The sequence below is a fragment of the Podarcis filfolensis genome (assembly GCF_964270895.1).
Source record: "Podarcis filfolensis genome assembly, chromosome: 14".
Lineage (NCBI taxonomy): Eukaryota > Metazoa > Chordata > Lepidosauria > Squamata > Lacertidae > Podarcis > Podarcis filfolensis.
Window position 1 is genome coordinate 5812407 of NC_139616.1, and position 20822 is coordinate 5833228.

Here is a 20822-nt window from a genome sequence, read left to right on the forward strand (position 1 = left end):
CTCTGTTTATTTGATACTTTGCCTTCAAAAAGGTAATGGCTCAAAATCCAAAAATGTGAATTATTCCTAAATATGTCCTAACTTGCCATCACCACTCCGCACTACCTCCCCAGAGCATGGAAGCTGCTTAGCTGAACTCCCCCTTTCTGTCTCTCTAAGTTTTCCATTCAACAACCTCACCTCCGAGTGGCTGAGGCCACAAGGTGCAGGGATAACCAGCTATTTCATTCATATGTCCAAAATTGCATTTCTGTAGCACAGCATCCTGTCACTGGATCATGTCAACAGATCACACTCTGGCAAACATACCTGAGCAGCTGAAGCAGAAGCAAATGTTTTCACAGGCAGTTTCGGAGTCGCAAGACGGTTTGGTAACAAAAGAGTGGAAGTCACCATTTTATTTTCACTTTTCTTGGTCTGGCCTGGAAGTGTGGATGATTTATAAGCTGAACTCTCGCTGACTATTTTACTTTGCTTGTGATATTGCAAAGAGTTGAAATGCTTGCTGGGAGAATCTCTTGCTGCTGCCTGGAGTTTGCCCACAGACCGAGGAGAAACCTGATCCCCAAAAGACACTGACTTCTGATCTGGAGAGAACACCTTCTGAAGGCAAACTTTAGAGGGCTGTAGTAAATGCTTGGACGACGTTGCCGAACTTTGACTAAATTCATCTGAACAACTGGAATTCACCTTGAGCCCGCAGGGAAGGGCACTGTCGACGCTCCTTGACCGCTTACGGTCGTCTGGGTGAATCCTGCTCCTGATTCCCAGCCTGCCTCTTCTCTGACGACCCATCTTCCGGTCAAACTTTTCAATGAGCTGATCAACTGCAGGAATTGAACCAGTGTCAATATCGCGACCAGTCCCAGGCAAAAATGGGATATACCTTCTGTTTTCATGTCTGTTTACATTGTCAGCATAGATGGCATACTCTTGGTCATCAAGGAAGAACTTGTACAGGGAAGCAACAGAAGTTGGGGTAGTTGATGATGACGACGACCGCCGTGAGCCATTCAGGACTGATCCTGCTGAATCTTGCCTGCGGAAAGGAAGGAGATCAGGTCTGCATTTCCTTGTTTCCTGATAGGTGGGCGGACTTATAGCAGATGGAGATCCATCACTAGAAGAACGTGATCCATGCATTCCATTGGGCGTGTCAACGACGCTGGGGCATTCCAATTCCTGCTTGCTTTGGTCTGCCCCCACTGCAGGCATGGTCAAATTCACAGTTTTTGGTTTGGACTTGGCCAGTTCTACACACTGGAGGGTCATTTTATCTAATGAAGCAACCTTCAGTGGTGAGCTCCAAGGCTTGCTGTCTGGTTTCTCTTCATCTGCAAGAGATTTGGATTTACTGGATGGGGGAGCCTCAAAGCCTTCCAAATTCAGGATGTTCTTTTCAGGATCATAGGGCTGCAGAAGCTCAGGATGCCTCTGGAAGTTCAACAGACTGGGCGACTGGGCGAACCCAGCCTTGAAATGCAGGGTGCTGCTCTCTCCCTCATCCACACTGGCCTGCAGGCTTTTAAACTTATTTGGCAATGTGCTGTAAGTTCCCAAACACTGTCTTTCCTCGCCGGTTTTCTTCCCCAGTTCAGGAGCAGAACTGGAGTCCAGCACTGACCTATCAAGTGTCTCGGTTGCAACCTGTGGGCCATTTGCAGGTGCTACGTGACTGTCAGGCAAACATCCCTCTGCATTGTTGAGCACAATGTATGGATGCCCGTCAATCCCTTGGACCCGGATGCTGACTCCATAGGACCCATCCTTTGCATTCAGTGCACTCTTTGCCTTTGGAGGCACATTGCTTGCAAGCTTGAAGTGGATCCCGCAGTCCTGCTGCTGCTGCTGCTGCTGCTGCATGTGCCTGAAGCTGCCCACATAGGACTCCATTGTTCACATGGGTTTAAGCACTGCAAAAAGGAAAGAAACAGATACGTGAGCAGAGGAAACAAGCCACTTTCATCTTCATCATACCAAAGTCCCTGGCATTTTCCTCACTGACATATGGGGCTGATCCAAGATAATTGGCCACCTGCAGAGGAAAATCCAAAATGCATCCATCACATACAGTGGCTAAAAGGGAGTTCAGTCCTTGAACAGAAATGGACTGGAGTGGGAAGTGAGAAGTGAGAAGAGAGAAGAACAAGGCTAGCCGATCTCCTCAAGCAGGAAGTTCCAAAGGGAAACACGAGGATTGCCCAACCTTCATTGGCCTGAGTGCTGCCTTCACCCTTGGCTAAACCTCCAAGGGCTGTGGGTATAACTACCCCACAGCCTCTCTCACAAACTCTTAAAGGCACACACAGCTTCCTCATCTCAGGAATTCTAATGCATACTTCATGATCCATGCATGTCAGCTGAGTGGTGGACCCCTTCTCTGCTCAGCAAATAATCAATCTGAGGACCCAGGAGGGAGCAATATTCATTCTGCATCATCAGGGCACTCGCCTTTGCATACCTCACTGTGATGCCATTACTACTACTACTAGTAGTAGTAGTAGTACATTATTCTTTGCCAGTGCTGCCAAAATTAATAAGTGTCTTGGTGGGCCAGAATAAATGGGTGCTGGATCAGGTTTCCAAACTGTGGGTGAACCACCGGACAATACCATGAGTGCAAAGGCCACTGGCCTAACCTGAGAAGGGCCTCCCCAGGTGGACTCTCAGTCTGTGGAGGGAACATGTTGAGAGAGAAAGTCCCCTCAGATGCCCTAGGCCCAGTTCCTCTTCCCAGCTTCCAAACGCCCCACTTCCTCCCCTCTTCATGAAGAAGCAAGCCCAAACCAAACCATACAGAGAGTCCACTCATGTTTCCAAGCTGAAAGCTCCTTCCCTAAGTCAGGTAATGCTGCCTTCACCAGCCTAGCTTTAGCCCATCAACTTTACGTATGATGAAAAGTTTAACCATCCACACATGCAAACCTGCTGCACTTCTCAAGCAATACAAGCCCAAAAGAAGGATCCCACTTCCTGCTGGATGTGCACTTGCAGCCTTATTCCATTTTGCCATGAACACATTCTAGAGCTCCATGAACAAAAGTTGGCTGTTCCACTTCTTCTAGTTGGTGACCTCCTAACTCTGCATCCCTAGCCAGACAGGAGTGTCAGCTGGCCATGAAAGTAAGGCTGTAGCAACTATGTGTGGCACAAAATGGGAAAAGGCCCTTCCTGTGACCAATGTGCTTCTGTAGCACCATGCATGCCTCACTTCTTGGCATTTGATCAAAGACCACCTTGGAGCAAGAGTGGCCAAAGGGCAACTCAACATTTTGCCCATATCAGGCTTCAGAAGGGTGAGGAACCAGGACACAGCTGCTGCTTGCCAACAGTCGTCACTGAGAAGACCATGTGGCCATGCTGAGAGCAGAACACACCAAGCTACAGCATCAGGCCCTGTCCCAGCTGCAGAATGAAGAGCAGAAACTCAAAAATGCACAGGAAAACACAGGTGGACAACGAACAACTGCAGGAAATGACATTTGCTGCTCCCAGCCTCCATTTCTCGGTTCCCCAGAACTTCCCCACACTTCCAGCTTCCCTTTGTTTGTTCTGCACAATCACATCTCCCACAAGATCTCCAACTTCCAGGTATTATGAGAGAAGACAACACCGGAAACTGTGCCTCCAATCTAATCGCAGTCAGACAGATCCAGCACCCTTGGATATCCACAAAATGTTCTGTCCATTTTGACAGATTTTGAAGCAAGATTGTAAAAAAGAAACAATGTATAATTTATATTGGCTGGGTATGGGGGGGTGACATCATAATACTATTAAAGCAACAGCCAGAAAGGCCAGAATAAAGAGAATTCTCAATTTCTAACATTTTAAAGCAACACCCATTCTGAACCTTCAGCATCTAATTAATGCTACAGATCAAAGTGAGCTCTTCCTATGAAAGTCAATGCTATAGTAAGGTTGCAGCTCAATTCACAGTCGCCTGAGCATAAGACTTAAGTAGCCATGCCCACGTTGGGCAAAAGATTCCTGCATTGTTGGACTAGTTGACCCTCATGGTCGCTTCCAACTCTACAGTTCTATGAGTCTGTGAATAGGATTGTGTCATGAATCTGTTATTCTTTAAGGTGCTAGCAATGGCTTTTATTGCAATAGAAATAATCATCTTCTGGAATCTGGCCAGTGAGACACTATTGGGAGATTTTGAACCTGTTTGGGAGTGGTTTTCCCCACCTCCGACCTTCTTTTATTACACACAACACAGGCACACAAGCATTGGCATCTGTATCAAATATATTTTAAACGCTGGAAACTGAATTACGAGCCTGAGCTTTTCATCCAATGGCTGTGGAATTTTCCTTTTTTAAAAACATGGCCTTCTGTTTTAATTTGCCCTTTTTATTTATCACACTAAATTTCAGTAATGTGTTATTTTAGAGGGGACATTTATTTATCATTGCTCAGTGTGCTGATGCATTTAAAATAGTTTGGCAAATAAAATAGAGGCATAACAATATCAATTTTGAGTGGTAAGAGCATAAAGTAGACAAATTATTGTGCACTGCGTTGTGTTGTAAATCTTGAGGGCATGCCTAACACAGATTAATGTACAGTTCTTAAGTTATCTACGGCTGCAGTTTTATTGACATGGACCTCTTCCAATCAGATACAAACAGGCACAGCTACTTTGTATGGTCCCATCAAATAATAAAAAGATAGGAATAGTGGTTGGACTCAGTTCAATTTTACACTGGCTCACGTACTGTTTTCTTAACAATCACATCCTAAAGTGGAGAGGAAGAAGCTGTTTCACCAGGGACATCTTCAGGATCAAAGAATTTTTCCAAGCCCAAAGGCATCTGGTCCAAATAATGTATCACATTCCAGCTATTAATACAGCCACAGTCTTGTCAGAAATGAAACAAACCATTAATCTCTTAGGAAGGTGCAGCAAACGTTCTTCAAATGCACAAAACCAATCTGGGGCTTGTTGAAGAAAAAAACTGCCCCTGCGAAGGATTTTGCAACCAAACAAAGCTTCTTTCTTCCTTGGAATTATTTTGACATTCCAGAAACCTGTCCACTTTGCAAAACAGATATATCATCCCTGGGACAGCAGCCAGGGGCAGATTTTGGTAGTCTTTCGTAATGGCACCCTATGCGAAGCCAAAATTTGGTGCCCCCAAATGGATCTTTTCTATTATGGGTCTTCTTGATTTTGTGCCCCCCACAGCTTGGTACACTGTGGGGGGAGTGCCCATACCACCCTAAATCTGGCATTGCAGCAACATGCCCCTGATCGGCAGGCAGGAGCTTATTCCTCATAAATTAGTTGGAACAAATTGCTTCCTCTACTGTCAAGTAATGCACCTGAACACTTTGGAGGCCAATAATGCAACTCCCAGGATCTTCTGGCACTAAAAACCGTCAGCTGCAATTTAGGAAGTGGGGGGCAAGAAACACTTTTGATGTTCTCTGTCTAGCAGGACAACACATCCACTGTTTCATACTATGCCAAATTTGACAGAGAAAAAAACCAAACCCTTTCACCTGGAAAGTCTGAATTCAGGCCAAGGAAGTCACAGGCTGCCTTTTTGTAAGCTGATTGTATTTGATGCAACAGCTGGGTTTTGTAAATGTTTGAGAAGGTGGCACCCTCCGGCTGGTGAGAGGGGAGGGCAGAGCAATGGCCTGGAACCAGTTTTGCACCTTAAATTTAAAGAGAGGCAGGCAAAGAGCAGAGAGTATTGCTGGAGCTGACTAGAAACCGGTACAAGCTTAGTGGCTCTGGGAATCTAACGCAGGCTTGGGGGCTCTGGGAATCCTATCTTTTTGCAAGCTCACTAGCTGTAAATAATACAAAGACACTTCAGTTTCCACTGTTCTCTCGGCGCCAAAGAAAACAAAACCCTGGACTTCTCACCACTCAGGAAATGAGGGAGCTCATAACAATCCAAAACAGGTGGATGTAGCAAGATCTAAAGCAGGGCAGGGAGACCCTTTTCAGCACAAAGGCCACATCGGCAACCTTTTAGGAGCGACACGCCAGTGGTGTGTGGGGCTAGAGGCAGAAGTGGGTGCAGCAACAATATTGCCCATTTCTTTACAGGAGAAGTCAGAGCGTTCCCACATGCGGATGGCCACAGCCCTCCATCCAGGTAAGCACCAGGCACAATCACAGTGTGAAGAAACATTCTATCCAGACAAAAGCACTTGAGGAGGATGCAGAGAAGCCCTACGCAGAGGTGTCGCAAGGAGCATAACTCTGAGGGCCAGACAGAAAAGTCTGGAGGGCCACATGCAAGGTTCCTCGCCCTCTGATCAAACAGCTGCAGTTCTCCATTGGCAATTAAGATTTCCCTCAGAGGTTTCTCCAGGTGCTTAGAGGTCTGCCAGGTGGGAAACTGGAGAAGGCCTGCCATGACACTCCCTCCCTTGGTCTGCCCACCTGGCACCTTTTTGTTAAGGAGCCAAGCTAAGGCTATACCAACATTCCCTACCTAATTTGGTACCTTCCAGATAATTTGGACTATGACTCCCATCTACCCCAACTAGTGCTGTCCAAAACATCTGGAGGGCTCCAGGTTGGGGGAAGCTGCTCTGTACTGCTCTCTAAGCCATCCATTGACATCCCATTGGCCCATAAGGGTATTCACTGTCTGTTATTGTGACAGGAGTTTTCGCCAGCTTCTGGTATATTTTACTGATTCTGCTGCTGCTCTTGCATTTTATTCATATTATTAGCAACAATATTTGGATATTTCAATAATTAGAATATGAATCATTATTCTTTATTATTAATCATATTTGAAGAAAAGTGGATATAAATCCATAAATAAACTAAAAAGATTGATACTCTAAAGGAGGTGCAGAATATATTCTACTAGTTCTGGAGACACTTTGAATAACCAGTAACCGGCACTGACTTGCATTATGGCCAAAAGGTATATTTTTTAATCCCCAAATCTAGCAAGGAAGTACTGTCTCTGGCTCATCTTCCAAACAGAAAGAACTTCCTTTCTCCCCAGGTCAGTCCGGGCACCACATCAGTCAGGCCGACCCAAACCAACCCAGCTACTACTTTGCTGGCTGGAAAACTGCAGGCCAGAAGGAACATCACACAGCGGCCACACTGGGAGCACTGTTTGCTCCTGGTACTGCTTATATGTAGGAAAAACTTGCGCAAGATGGAGCATTTAAGTAGCTCTTAAAAATCTGTTTTATCAGCTGCTCGCTTGGGATCAGCTGTGTCAGAATCAGCATTCAAATCCAATTTTCTCAAGTACTGAAACCCAGCTGCGAATGTTTCAGAGGCCCTGTTGCAGGCAGCCAACATCTTAAAAAGAGGGAGGGAGGATGCAGTTACAGTTCTTTCCTTACATTTTTCTACCTGACTAAATGGATTTAGAAAAGGGGGGGATCCATTGCTGTCCCAAAAGCAAAGAACAAAAATAGGCTACTTCAGGAAAAAGAGCTTCTTAGGCAAAGTTTCAGCTGCTTCCTACAGTACTTCTGGGGAGACGTATTTGGGGAAAGAGCACCACAGAGGAGGAGAGTAGGGAAGAGGATGGTGCAGAATGAGATCCCTTGGCTGGTCCATTTATGTGATTCACTGTCACAAATCATGGAGATGGCTAGAAGGGAAGGAGATGGGGCCAGCCCAAGAGGTTTTGCCACTGCAGGCAGAATGCCCCACTGCCCCTGTCCTTGATGCCCAGGCCCCCTCCTTTGCACTCATCCCTGCCATTGCAACTGGCCTACAGCTGTGTCCAGACTGCTGCCAGAAGGGGAATGGTGCTGTGCCAGCAGCCTGGGTGAAGCCATGCTCCAAAGGAAACATCAGCTCCCCCATATCTGCACCTGCCCTGCCTTTTTTCTTTTTTCCTCTCCAGGGCTCAACCCTACTGTAGAACCAGAACCTAAGACTTGGCGGCCACCAAAGCAGGGATGTAGCCACTGTTCCCCACCACCTCCATAGCTCTGGCCGAAGGCGGGAACTGCAGCCTGGGACACCTCTTTCCGCTGAGTGGCTAGAGCAGGTCAGGGGGTGCTCCTCCTGAACCCCCAGATAAGCTCCCAGGTTGGGCCTGTTGAACATGGGAGATTCAGCTACCAGAGACAACTTGACACATTCTGATGCCTCCTTCAGGCCATCATAAAAATGAAACAACTGGACAATTTGCAGCTCTTTTAATGGGGCTTCTGCAAGCTTTGCCTGAGGCAAGCAAACCACCTCGCCCTGGAGACTCCAAGTGTGTCCTGCCTTTGCCCCATACTGCCCAGACTCTGTCTCACTTGCAGACTTCCAACATAGCAGGAGCCATTGCCAAGCGCCAGGAGGCAGTTTTATTCTACATACAGTGGTACTTCGGGTTACATACGCTTCAGGTTACATACGCTTCAGGTTACAGACTCTGCTAACCCAGAAATATTACCTCAGGTTAAGAACTTTGCTTCAGGATGAGAACAGAAATCATGCTCCGGCGGCAGCAGGAGGCCCCATTAGCTAAAGAGGTGCTTCAGGTTAAGAACAGTTTCAGGTTAAGAACAGACCTCCAGAACGAATTAAGTTCTTAACCCGAGGTACCACTGTACATTTCTTTTTTTCTGGTCTGTATATGTACAAATATCTCACTGCCACCTTCCAAAATGAGGCAATAGAATTCTTTACAGTACTTCAAAAAGGCCACCAAAGCGACGTTCTAAGCCATACCAGTTTCCTCACGGCCGCCTCTCCTCTGGCCCTGTGGCGACCAACCAGTGTTGGATTTCCTCTATGACTGAAAATTATTTTATTTATCCTTCCCTTTTAAAACAGGAAACACTTCAGAACAAGCGGTCTTTGGCAGGCAACTATGGGGAGGGGGGGTGCAGGGGGTGCTCTTATTCCAGGCCCAGCTGTTGGATGAGGGAGACACGAGAAACCGAGGAAGTGTCATATCAGATCACACAAACAGGAAAATGGACCACTAGGTTTGTAAGTACAGGCGGAATGAGGATAGAGCGGACGGCCAATTCATGCTCACTTCTCCAGCATCAAAGGGCAAAAAAAAGAGAACCTGGCAAGGTCCATTTGTATTCCTGCCAAAATGGCTCCCACAAAAGGCGCACAAGGGGCCCCTTCAGAAATGGAGACTGGCTATTAACAATTATTAATTGCTAGCATATGAAGTTGCTGCCCTATACTCAGAGCAACACTATTTGTTCCATGGCAGACGTGCCTCTAAAGGGGGTGGGGGTGTCCCTCATGAAATGCAGCTGTGAGAGGCTGTCATTTCAAATAGATGAGCAGGGGGCTAATAACTTCAGCGGTCTGATTTTCCAGTCAAAATTGCCTCTCCAAAATACTTTGCTACCACTTGGGGTGGGGAAAGATGGACAGGGAGGGCAGTTTTCATCAGAAAAATGGGCTGTGTGGAAAGGGTTAAGGACCCCTCCCCCTTTAATAGAGTCATAGCCACTTGTGGCTTCTTTTCCTTGAAAGAATTGCCCTCTTACCAGCTACCTATGGATCTGAAGGGACCAAATCAATGGTTGGAGGGTTTTGGATATAGTTTTCAAAGAGCTCCAAGGATCTGCACAGGACCCACAGCCACTGAGGTTACCAAGCCTCTCCTGCAAAGACAGAATGCCACACTTGGGACAGTAAATTATCCCTAAATATAGCAAGCCTTCCTGTTTGGCAAGGTTTAATGTCTTCCCTTCCAACTTACTAGAAGGAAGATACAGCAAAGCCCCAATGAAAAACAGATGTTGCCCTTGTAGCAGCACTGAGGTGTCTTCCAGGTTCTTTTCTACTGTTCTTCTATTAGGAAGACCTAACAGATCCCACTATACAGTGGTACTCGGGTTAAGTACTTAATTCATACCAGAGGTCCATTCTTAACCTGAAACTCTTCTTAACCTGAAGCACCACTTTAGCTAATGGGGCCTCCCGCTGCTGCTGCGCCGCCAGAGCACGATTTCTGTTCTCATCCTGAAGCAAAGTTCTTAACCTGAGGTAATATTTCTGGGTTAGCAGAGTCTGTAACCTGAAGCGTATGTAACCTGAAGCGTATGTAACGCGAGGTATCACTGTACAGTCCCTCCCTGGCTGATCTGCTGAGTCTATTAATGAGAGAGTTTAGCATTATATACCTGTGATTTACAGTTGGATCCATGCACTGGCATACGAAGGGGGGGAGCACACCGCTCCAGGCACCATATGGGGAAAGGGTGCCATTGCGGCTGGCCCCCCGGACGCACGCCGCATGGTGCGCAACCCTGGCCATGCACCATGCCCCCTTGGGCAAAGTGCCACGCCCCCCCTCTTTTCCGCTCCAGGGACTGCAGCATGTTGCTCCACCACTGTATCCATGTATATTTTTATTAGTATTATTGCCAATTGTTATACAGCATTTAAATGGAAAAATAAAGAGTTTCATTAGAAGAAACTCATGGGCTTTGGGAGACCACGTGTCTTCTGTAGAATTTCCAGCTTGACTCTGGCCAGTGCTGAGCTTGAGGCAATTTATGTCAATTCCACCCTGTACCAGACCCCACAGAACCCTACAGAAAATTGCCACATCCTGTACTTGTTGCTGAGCCCTGCCCAGGTTCCTCCCACACAGAGGCTTGCACTGCACTCCCAGGAATGTGATCTGTTCTCTCTACAAATGAACTTCAATCGCATTCTGATATTTCGCAACTTATGCAAGCAGGTCTTTCCAGGCAGCAGGTCAGACTGGAGAGGCAGCCGGCACCAGACTCAAGCTTCTCCAGAGCAATCCCGAAATGACTGTAAAGTCCAACCCACCCCTAAAGGGAACCTAAATGCAAAACAAGAAATGCACTATCAGCTCTGTGGCCCGTGATCAAAGAGCTCCATGCTGAAGACATCCACTTCAGCACTGCCTAAATTGTTTGAATTTTCCTGGACTCCCTGGCTGCAGCCTCAGGTAGCTCCCATTCAAAGAAACTTTTGCTGCTGTTTTCACTCTGGTCATCAGCTCCTGGAGAAGGGGCAGAGCTGAGCAGTGCAGCATCTGCTTTGCATGCAAAAGGTCTCAAGTTCAATCCCTGACATGGCATCCCTGGGCAGAACCGGGGGAAACGATCCTGCCTGAAACCGGTTTTCTGACCGCAGGTTTTCTGACCCTGGATCTGCTGCAGAGGCGGGAGCCTGGCCTAACTGACTTTGGACTTGGCCTGGTCTTTGACCTCTTGGACTGTCGGACTACTCTCTAGCATTTCCCTTGGGACCTGTGTACACCAGTGGGACTGACCTCCATGTACGTTGGGGTTCAGGACATTCTGCTTCTAATTTCCTTTTCCCTTCAAACCTGTTGTCTAGCCCAGTTCAAGCAATCTGGTTCACCCTTTGTATATGCTCCCCATCCTTGAACTGTCCCCTCCTGTCATGCTGTGTTAAGTCAGGAAGTCTTCAATTAACCATAGATTCTCATTAAACCTAAACCTAGAGACTGGTTGCCATGTCTGGAAGAAGCCAGGGTCTTAAACTAACTTCAAACCATGGACTGAGGTCTTGGCTTGGTCTGAGTCTAATATAGTTTTCCAGTTTGGAATGAGCAGGAAATGATGCTTAACTAAAGACTTCCAGGCTTAATCACAGCACACTGAGGAGGGAAGAGACTGTATGTGCAGGCACAAAGCTCGTTCATTGTTTGAGTTTACTAAGTTAACTCGTTCATTGTTTGAGTTTACTAAGTTACTAAGTGGTCTCTTTCTGGCCCATCTCATCTGCTTCCTTTTCCCCAGGTAGCCAGGCTGATTTCTCTAGTCCAGCCTCCATTGTGGTAAAGCTCCCCCAGAATTTCAAAAAAATGCAAACATGGCTGGACTCGAAACAAAAGCAAAAAACCCACTTCTAGTGAATATAGAGCAACTGTATTTTTAATTACACCAATCATTGGGTTGGAAACAACCTTGCCAGTTCACCAACATACAATTTCCACAGTATTCTTATAATGGTTATTTATATTGAATCCTGATATAATTACTACGTTGGTTTACAGCAGGGGTGGCCAACTCCCAAGAGACTGCTATCTACCCACAAAGTTAAAAACTGGCAGTGATCTACCCCCTTTTTGGGGGTTCAGGTCAAGGCTGTTGAGCTTTTCTTAGGAAGGAAAGCCCTATTTTGGGGGGTTCAGGGCAAAGTTGAGCTTTTTTTAGGGGAGCCAAAGTTGTTGAGCTTCTTTGCGGGGGAGCCAGTGATCTACCAGCGATCTACCACAGACGTCCAGTTATCTACTGGTAGATCACGATCTACCTGTTGGACATGCCTGGTTTACAAGAAAACTTCACCACCGCCTCACAATCCTAGATCTCACAGCCTCCAAAAAGCAAAGGAACATTTTCTTCCTGCAGTTTAGAATTAATTGACTGTGCCACAGGATGTAAGGATGGCTACAAGCTTAGATTGAGTGTTGTTCTTGTTTGTTTGTTTGTTTATTTGTTTGTTTATTTGTTTGTTTGTTTAGAAAAAGGAGTAGACCAATTAACACCGGAGAAGAGGTCCACCAATGGCTACTAGATTCTTGGGTACTAAATCTTAGCAGGTTAGTTGTAAATTTGGAATTCATAAGTTCATCATGACAGCCCCATAGGAAAATCCAAAAATGAATTGCTGATCAGTTACTGTACCCCACCAAAGAGGAGCAGTATGCAACACAGTACCCAGTTTACTGGAATCAGCTTGACTATCCATAGTTTCCTTGAGTCAGTTTGTCCTTACTTCATAGATTCAACTTTCTAAAACACATTCGGCTTTAGCAACTCCAGCCAGTTGAAATACAACCTCTAGCTCTGAATCAGAAATGCAAGCAATCTTGCAAAGAAGGGTTAACATTTTTAATGGCTAGCATGAAGTAGGAGCTTCTTTTTCCTAGCCACTTCAATGGTAACACTTCAAAGAAAAGGAGGGAAATATCTCTGCTTATTTTCCTTATTCTCTTTCCTCTTTGCTAATATGGCACAGACACAGTAAAACCTGAAAGCTTCAGTATCAGCTAATTCACTTGCCACAGCTGCACCTGCTCTGAAAAAGGTCCCAGAATTGCAGAAACCCACATTCAACTCCATTACTGAATCTCAAGAGGCTAGCAATGTCTGTTTGAAGTCGCTGCTCTTGAGGGAGTAGACACAATTCGCTATCCCTCCAAACTGAACCTGAACAGGTCCCATTCAGACCCAGCAGAAGGAAATGTCTATATAGAAATGCCCATCATTGGTGTCTGCATGAGTCTCACACTTGGAATGTCGGGTATGAGCCATTTTGGCACTGGATTCCAGATTCTGAGAACAGGAGAGGCAGATTAGTGAACACTGGCAGCAGAACCAAGTACAAGAACCATACATCTTCCTCTGGAAAAAAATGAACAAGCTCAACAAACAACCCAAATGAGAATCTCAGGTCCAAAAGAGCAATGCTCCTTTCGCAAAAGAGGTCCAATTGCCATGTTAGAGGCCAGGGCTCCCTTCCTGACTCTGCTGCGAAGCCACACGATGCAGCCCCTGGACCTTGTACCTGTAACCACCCTTGTCTCTCCCTCCAGGAAAACAGAGAGCCTTTGAGCCACAAAATCTAAAGCAGCACACCATCACCTGCTGCAGAGAATATTCCTTTAGGCTAATGGGCTACAAGAAGCTTCATTAAGGAGTGTTTATCAATCTCCCAACATTTAGCATTCAGCAAATGAAAGGCTAGGCTAAGGAAAGACAGCAGGCAGGTGGATATTAATTCATACATTATCACTTCCTAAATATTAACATTCCATTGTGGAATGCCTTCCCAGGGGAGACACGCCTGACACCCGGGTTACTCAGTTTCTGGCACCAGTTTAAGCTTCTCATTTGCCTAAACATTTTGGTGATGGTTTTAATTAAACTGCAAATGGCTGATTTAGGGCTGAAAGGGTTTGATCTGCTGTTTTGCTGTCTATAGTATTGCTTTTTACACTGTGTCTTTTAGATGGTTTTTATCATTACCCACATTGAGAATAAGTGTCCAAAATAACATTTTTTAAAGAGCAGGTAATTCATTTTTATAAGAAGCCAGCAGTGAGTCTGCCGTATCACCAGTCCAGTCCAGACTGGCTGCCAGGAACTATTCAAGGGGCAGCATCCTTCCCAGTCCTGGTCCTAGAGCGCCTGCTGGCTAAGGTGCAGCTGGTTGTTTCAATAATAATAATAATCACAATGATGTTATTTATACCCCACCCATCTGGCTGGGTTTCCCCAGCCACTCAAATCAAAGCTCCCTCCTTTGAGCTGCCTCTTCCAACCCTCCTTTCTGATCCCTAAGCTCTTCCTTCATGGCCTGCCTTTCTCTAACTCAGGTGTAGTCAACCTTTTTATACCTACCGCCCACTAATTCATCTTTCTTAATGCTAAAATTTCCTTACCGCCCACCAGTGCTTGATGGAAGGAGAATTCAGCTTGTGCTGTAGAACCCCCTACCGCCCACCTAGAATCCTGAAACACCCACTAGTGGGCGGTAGGGACAAGGTTGACAACCCCTGCTCTAACTAATGGCACAGACTCTTCTGTTTCACATTTTAGCAATTTTTATCTGACCCATAAAATAAAAATAAAAATAAATAAAAAACAAGAACAATATTTTTGTCATTTTGAGGAGCTAGCCTGGATGTCATCTGAGGAGGCTCTTATAGGTCCTTAGATGTAAGACTGGGGTCTGCAGAAAAGCTGGTGGCTAAAGTGAAAAGCTGGTGGCTGGTGGTGCTGTGGTCTAAACCCTGAGCCTCTTGGGCTTGCCAATCAGAAGGTCGGCGGTTTGAATCACCATGATGCGGTGAGCTCTCGTTGCTCGGTCCCAGCTCCTGCCAACCTAGCAGTTCAAAAGCACGCCAAAAAGTGTAAGTAGATAAACAGGTACCACTCCGGCGGGAAGGTAAATGGCATTTCGGTGCACTGCTCTGGTTTCGGTGTTTCGTTGCACCAGAAGCGGCTTAGTCATGCTGGCCATATGACTCGGAAAAACTGTCTGCGGACAAACGCCGGCTCCCTCGTCCTGTAAAGCGAGAGGAGCGCTGCAACCCCATAGTCGTTCGCAACTGGACTTAACTGTCAGGGGTTCTTTACCTTTATCTTTAAAGTGACCAAAATGGTTTCATTTTGAATAGCCCTGGTCTTGTCTATTAACTATCTCCTTTGTTATGTAAACTAGGGGCAAGTGTTGCTACAGAAATGAAACAGCTGGAGACACTTCCTGATCTGCAGCATGGCTTTCTTTCTCTAGACCCATCTGCACCCTCCTTCAGGTAAACATGTGAGGCTAGATAAGAGATGGGGATCTGAGCCTTGCTGGTGGGCTGGATCTTTTATCTCCCCCACCCCATCCCAGTGGGCCAGGTGTGACAGGCGGCCAGGGCAGCTCATCTGTCAGTCACATCAGGTGACCCACAAAGTTTGAAATTAGGCAAAGGCACAAGGGCTACCTAGTCAGCTTGTCAAGGGCTGTGCAGGGACCTTTGCAGGTCTAGCCAATCAGCTAATCAGAGAGGCCCACAATCCCCTTAAGGTCCAGTTGCATCTTGACCCACTTTATACGAGAAGATTGCATGTGGCTTTCTCAAATAGTCTGATCTGTTTCCAGGTATGGAGTCTCTGTTTTGCCAGTCTAAGCCTGCTGGCTGGAACTGATGAGAAAGGTAAAGGGATCCCTGACCATTAGGTCCAGTCGTGGACAACTTTGCGGGTTGCGGCGCTCATCCCGCTCTACAGGCCAAGGGAGCCGGCATTTGTCCACAGACAGCTTCCAGGTCATGTGGCCAGCATGACTAAGCCGCTTCTGGCGAACCAGAGCAGCACACAGAAATGCCGTTTACCTTCCTGCCAGAGCAATACCTATTTATCTACTTGCACTTTGACGTGCTTTCGAACTGCTAGGTTGGCAGGAGCTGGGACCGAGCAACGGGAGCTCACCCCATCACGGGGATTTGAACTGCCAACCTTCTGATCAGCAAGCCCTAGGCTCTGTGGTTTAGACCACAGCACCACCGGAGTCCCTGGAACTGATGAGAGCTGTAGTCCAAAACTTCTGGAGGGCTTCAGGTTGGGAAAAAGCTGGTCTAAACGGTACAATTAACAGGTAAGGCCCCGTTTCCTCTTTTTCCTCCTCGGTGTTTTCTTGCCCCATTGATGCAGAGCCCCAAACTAGACTATGGTAGAAACATGTGATTCACTTTTTGGAGTTCTTTCTTGAACATCAAAGCAGCCTTTGTAGAAACAATGGCAAAGCAACGATGGTTGAGCTACCACTGAGAGCCAGGAGCCTTCGGTGCCTCTAAATGCAGTTTGCGCTTTCAAGCACAATAGCTGGTTTGTGTCCAAATATCTGATAACAACCAGCCCTTTTCTCCACAGGAGGCTCTGGCTTGTTTTACTAAGTTTTCCTCCAGCCAAGACTCCAGAAAACCTTGTGTCTCCGTAAGGCGGGACTCCCAAGGAGATAATTACTGCTCTGTTTCAATACGGAAGGCATCCCAGATGGATTTCTGATGCAACAGCATTTAAAAGGAAAAAATGCTTTAAAATGCAGTTAAAACATAAGAAAGACCCTGGGGTGCTCCACTTGCTTAGGACCCAGCTCCATGGCTGGGGGGTGGGAAGGGGCCACAGCCTTCAATCACCCCCGTCTCAGATGTGGTCCCCCATCCAAAGATGCCACTTGGAAGCAGTTCCCACCCTGCCATGGACTGTATGAACTGGGCCCCATTCATGTGCTCCTCATGGGAGCCAGGATTCTGTTTGTGTGGTGCATAACCAGTGCAAGCTGGCATCATCTCATGCAAGGCGGGTGCCCCATAGGGAGGCCTCCTAGGCAGTGGCCTCATTTGCACAATTACATACACTCAACTCATTCACTTGCTACTCTACCATCCCTATCAAAACCCAATTATAAACAGGGGTGCTTCTCTCCCCCCCCCCCCGGCCGCTTTCTGTGTCATGTATGCCTTCCTTCTCGGATGCTTTTGCTGCCCTCCCAGCATTATTACAGTCCTTGCTTCCTTAATTATCATTCCATTCTCTGGGAAACTGGCCTCCGACCAGAGTCTCCTTTTTAACTCATTCCTCCGGGCAGTCAGATGTTTAAATATGCAGCCAAGGCTGCGTTCAGCACAAAGAGACCCAAGCAAAAATGACATCACCCGGGGGGCTCAGGCCTGCGGAAGCCGCTGCTGCATCCAACCCCAGCAGCAACTCCTTCCCCACCCCTGAAACTCCCAGTGTACTCTTGGGGGCCAACCCTGAAGAAGAAGCAACACTCTTCCCCTGCCAATGAAAAACCTGCAAGGGAAAGGAAGTTGCAGCTGAACCCTGGATGGCGGCTGCCAGTCAGCATCACCAACCCTAAGCTGGGTGGACCAATGGTCTGGCAGTGCCTACGGCTGTTGCTTCCTCTGTTCCTCTGTGGGGTGGGGGTTGTGTATGGTCTGCCTGGGTGAGTTCAGGTGTGCTTTAGGTGTGGTGAATGGGTTTGTGTGTGTGCCTGCAAATGGCATGCAACCCTCAGAACACGGCCAACCTTCAATGCAGGCTTTGGGCCAGAGAAGGTTAGTCACACCCAGACTTGACCCTGGACCTGCCTCCTTCATACGTGATGGCTTCCTTGTCACACTTCGCATCAGTCTTTGTCCTCTCCAGTTCTGTCCAATAGTTCTCCATCCACTTTCATTTCAAATCTTTCCAGGTCACATTCCACACAGAGCCATATATATATATATATATATGGCTCTGTGTGGAATGTGACCTGGAAAGATTTGAAATATATATATATATCGTATTTTTCGCTCTATATGACGCACTTTTTCTTCTCCAAAAATTAAGGGGAAATGTTTGTGCGTCCTATGGAGCAAATGCAGGCTCCTTGGCTTCAGCGATAGCAACGCGAAGCCTCCGAAACACAGAGGGAGCACTCCCTCCGCGCTCTGGAGGCTTCGTGTTGCTTTCACTGAAGCCTGGAGAGTCTTGCTCTCCCGGCTTCAGCAAAAGGAACCCGAAGCCTGCGGAGCGCAGCGGAAACTCGCACTGCGCTCCGAAGGCTTCAGGGATAGACTCTCCTGGCTTCAGCAGGGAGGGAGAGCTGTGCAGCGACCCTTCAGCCAAGTGGGAGGAGAAATGGAAGGGGCTCCGTTTCTCCTGCCGCTTCGCTGAAGGGGTGCTGAGCAGAGAGGGGGAGAATTTTTGTTTCTTGTTCTCCCCCTCTAAAACAAGGTGCATCCTATGGTCCGGTGCATCCTATAGAGAGAAAAATACGGTATATAAAGTAAATTTATTCTCCTCATCCATGGGTCTTCCTTTTATAAAACGTCAGTTATATCAGTGTTTCCCAATCCATAGGTCACAACCAGCAAAAGGGTTGCAGGCTTTATAAGCAGCAAACCCAGTGCTTTTTTCTGGGGGGACGCAGGAGGAGGCTTACATTTTAACACTTTGGGAACTGCCCTGATCCAGTGATGGGCCATCACAAGGTGCTCATGCAGGAAGTCACCCTCAGTGACCGGCACAGCTCACCTCCAATGTGCATCAGAGGCAATTTGCAACCATCACTCAAAACACCTCCCTGCACAAGCACCCTGTGGCAAACCATTACTGTATTTGCTGCCAAGGTTAGTCAATAGTTAATCCAGGGGTGATTTGAAGTTCATTATATTTGCTCATGCAGCCGTGCATTTTTAGAATAATTTTTTATAGCTTATTAAGTACAATTCTGCAATCAAATGGTTCTTACATTCCCATGAACAAAACCAAATAACTCTGTAAGTGCTATAAATAGTCCAACAAACTCCACTTTAATAAGTGTTAAGCAGATTTTTTGCCAGGTTGCCTCAAGTAATGTTAGAGAATGGGGAAAGTTGCAGTTAAAATACATGAAACTGACTGCTGCCAAAGGCCTGTGGTCGAAACCCCATGTGACAATAAACCAATGGGTCACCATAATAAGCATTGTGGGTTACCATACCAAAAGGGTCGGGAACCACTGTGTTATGCCAAATTTATCTTGCACCCAAGGCTTCCATCCGTTATATTGCTTCCCAGTTAGTTTGGCGCTGTGGTCTAAACCACTGAGCCTAGCGCTTGCTGATCAGAAGGTCGGCGGTTCGAATCCCCACGACGGGGTGAGCTCCCGTTGCTCAGCCCCTGCTCCTGCCAACCTAGCAGTTCGAAAACACATCAAAGTGCAAGTAGATAAGTAGGTACCGCTCCGGCGGGAAGGTAAACGGCGTTTCCGTGCGCTGCTCTGGTTCGCCAGAAGCGGCTTAGTCATGCTGGCCACATGACCCAGAAAAACTGTCTGCGGACAAACGCCGGCTCCCTCAGCCAGTAAAGCGAGATGAGTGCCACAACCCCAGAGTTGTTTGCGACTGGACTTAACTGTCAGGAGTCCTTTACCTTTATCTAGTTTGTTAGTTTGTTGTTGGTCTCCCTCCATTATCTGCCACTTAACTTCATTTTCTGAATTGCATCCACTGTAAACATAGTACCGGAGACAAAGCTCACCTGACAAGCCTCTGTGCGCATTTTGGCTTTCGGTTCAGCTTCCTGTTTTCTTTTAACAATGTACGTATTATTCTTCTGTCATCATAGCCTGCTCCTGTCAATAAATGCTCTGTAACTTAGTTGGCTAGGGCTGATGCAGGAGGGCACCAGGTTGGCAAAGGCTGTGACCATATTTCTGAAGAGTGGCTTAATCTATTTATTAATAATCCTGTCAATATTTGCCTAATTTTGAGGGAGAGGTACCAACAGGTGTATTTTTAAGTCTCTGCCTGCTTGCTTTAGGAGTTGAGCTGGGATTTTCTATATCCCTGCTTGTTCCTTTTTCAGTTCTTCTAATGCTGTCTGATTCCTAGCAAAGAATGCACAGAAGTTGTCTTCTCTGTGTTACATTTTACCTATTTTTCTTTCCTTCTCATTATCTGAAAGCTTTTTTACTGAATAGTTTCTTTAAATATTGCCACCATTATATTTCTTGTAAATTGTGCCATCTTTAGCCAAATTAGAAATTATTCAAGGAAGTCAGAATGGTAGTGGTAAGAGGACCTGTAATTTGTCTGGTTGGTGAAAGCTTTTTTAAATATTTCTCATTGTCTGTTCAGGTTTTTAAGTGTGTGGATGTAGCTGCTGAGAATCTTCTTTCATCCTTGAGCTTGAAAAGGCCTTTCTGGAGCCCTATTTTGTTGCAATGTATGGCATTTTGTATTATATTCTGCTGTTTTAATCTGCTGTTCACTACTTTGGGGAGCTTTGGACTGGAAAGCAGCATATGGCAGTCATAATGGTATTTCTCAACGACTCTCCTCTTATTCCGATTGGTTAGTTCTGGGCTATTATGTCAATGGAACCTGGGTCATTTGTGAGATTTTAATGTTGCTAATAATATCATCATCGTAAATAATAGTGATACTTAGCATGGAAACAGTACTTTTGAGTGTTCAAAGTATTTAACATGCATTATATCTTCATGTGACCATTAACAACAACTGTGTAAAGAAACAAAATAAAAAAAATTCTTCCAGTAGCACCTTAGACACCAACTAAGTTTGTTATTGGTATGAGCTTTTGTGTGCATGCACACTTCTTCAGAAAGTTAACACTATCCTATATTGCAGATCTGGAGGGAGGGAGGGTATGTTAAGGCTTAAGGCATGAGTAGGCAAACTAAGGCCCGGGGGCCGGATCCAGCCCAATCACCTTCTCAATCCGGCCCATGGACGGTTCAGGAATCAGAATGTTTTTACATGAGTAGAATGTGTCCTTTTATTTAAAATGCATCTCTGGGTTATTTGTGGGACATAGAAATTCGTTCATTTCCCCCCAAAAAAATAGTCCGCCCC

At 46.4% G+C, this 20822-nt stretch overlaps 1 protein-coding gene across 10 annotated transcripts in view; it reads right to left on the minus strand.

The window, feature by feature from the left end:
* The window catches only part of CGNL1 (cingulin like 1), a 104647-nt gene that overhangs the window by 49667 nt on the left and 34158 nt on the right, over positions 1-20822 (minus strand). For 8 of the 10 annotated variants that reach the window (XR_014541605.1, XM_083586258.1, XM_083586255.1 and 5 more), the window contains one exon: positions 310-1913. Coding sequence is in view for 9 of the 10 variants with exons in the window: in XM_083586258.1 (XP_083442384.1) it covers positions 310-1893 (1584 nt within the window). In the remaining variant the exon portion in view is untranslated. Of the gene's footprint in view, positions 1-309; positions 1914-9459; positions 9577-20822 lie in introns of those variants that run through there. The other 2 variants (XM_083586262.1, XM_083586259.1) reach the window with 1 other exon arrangement.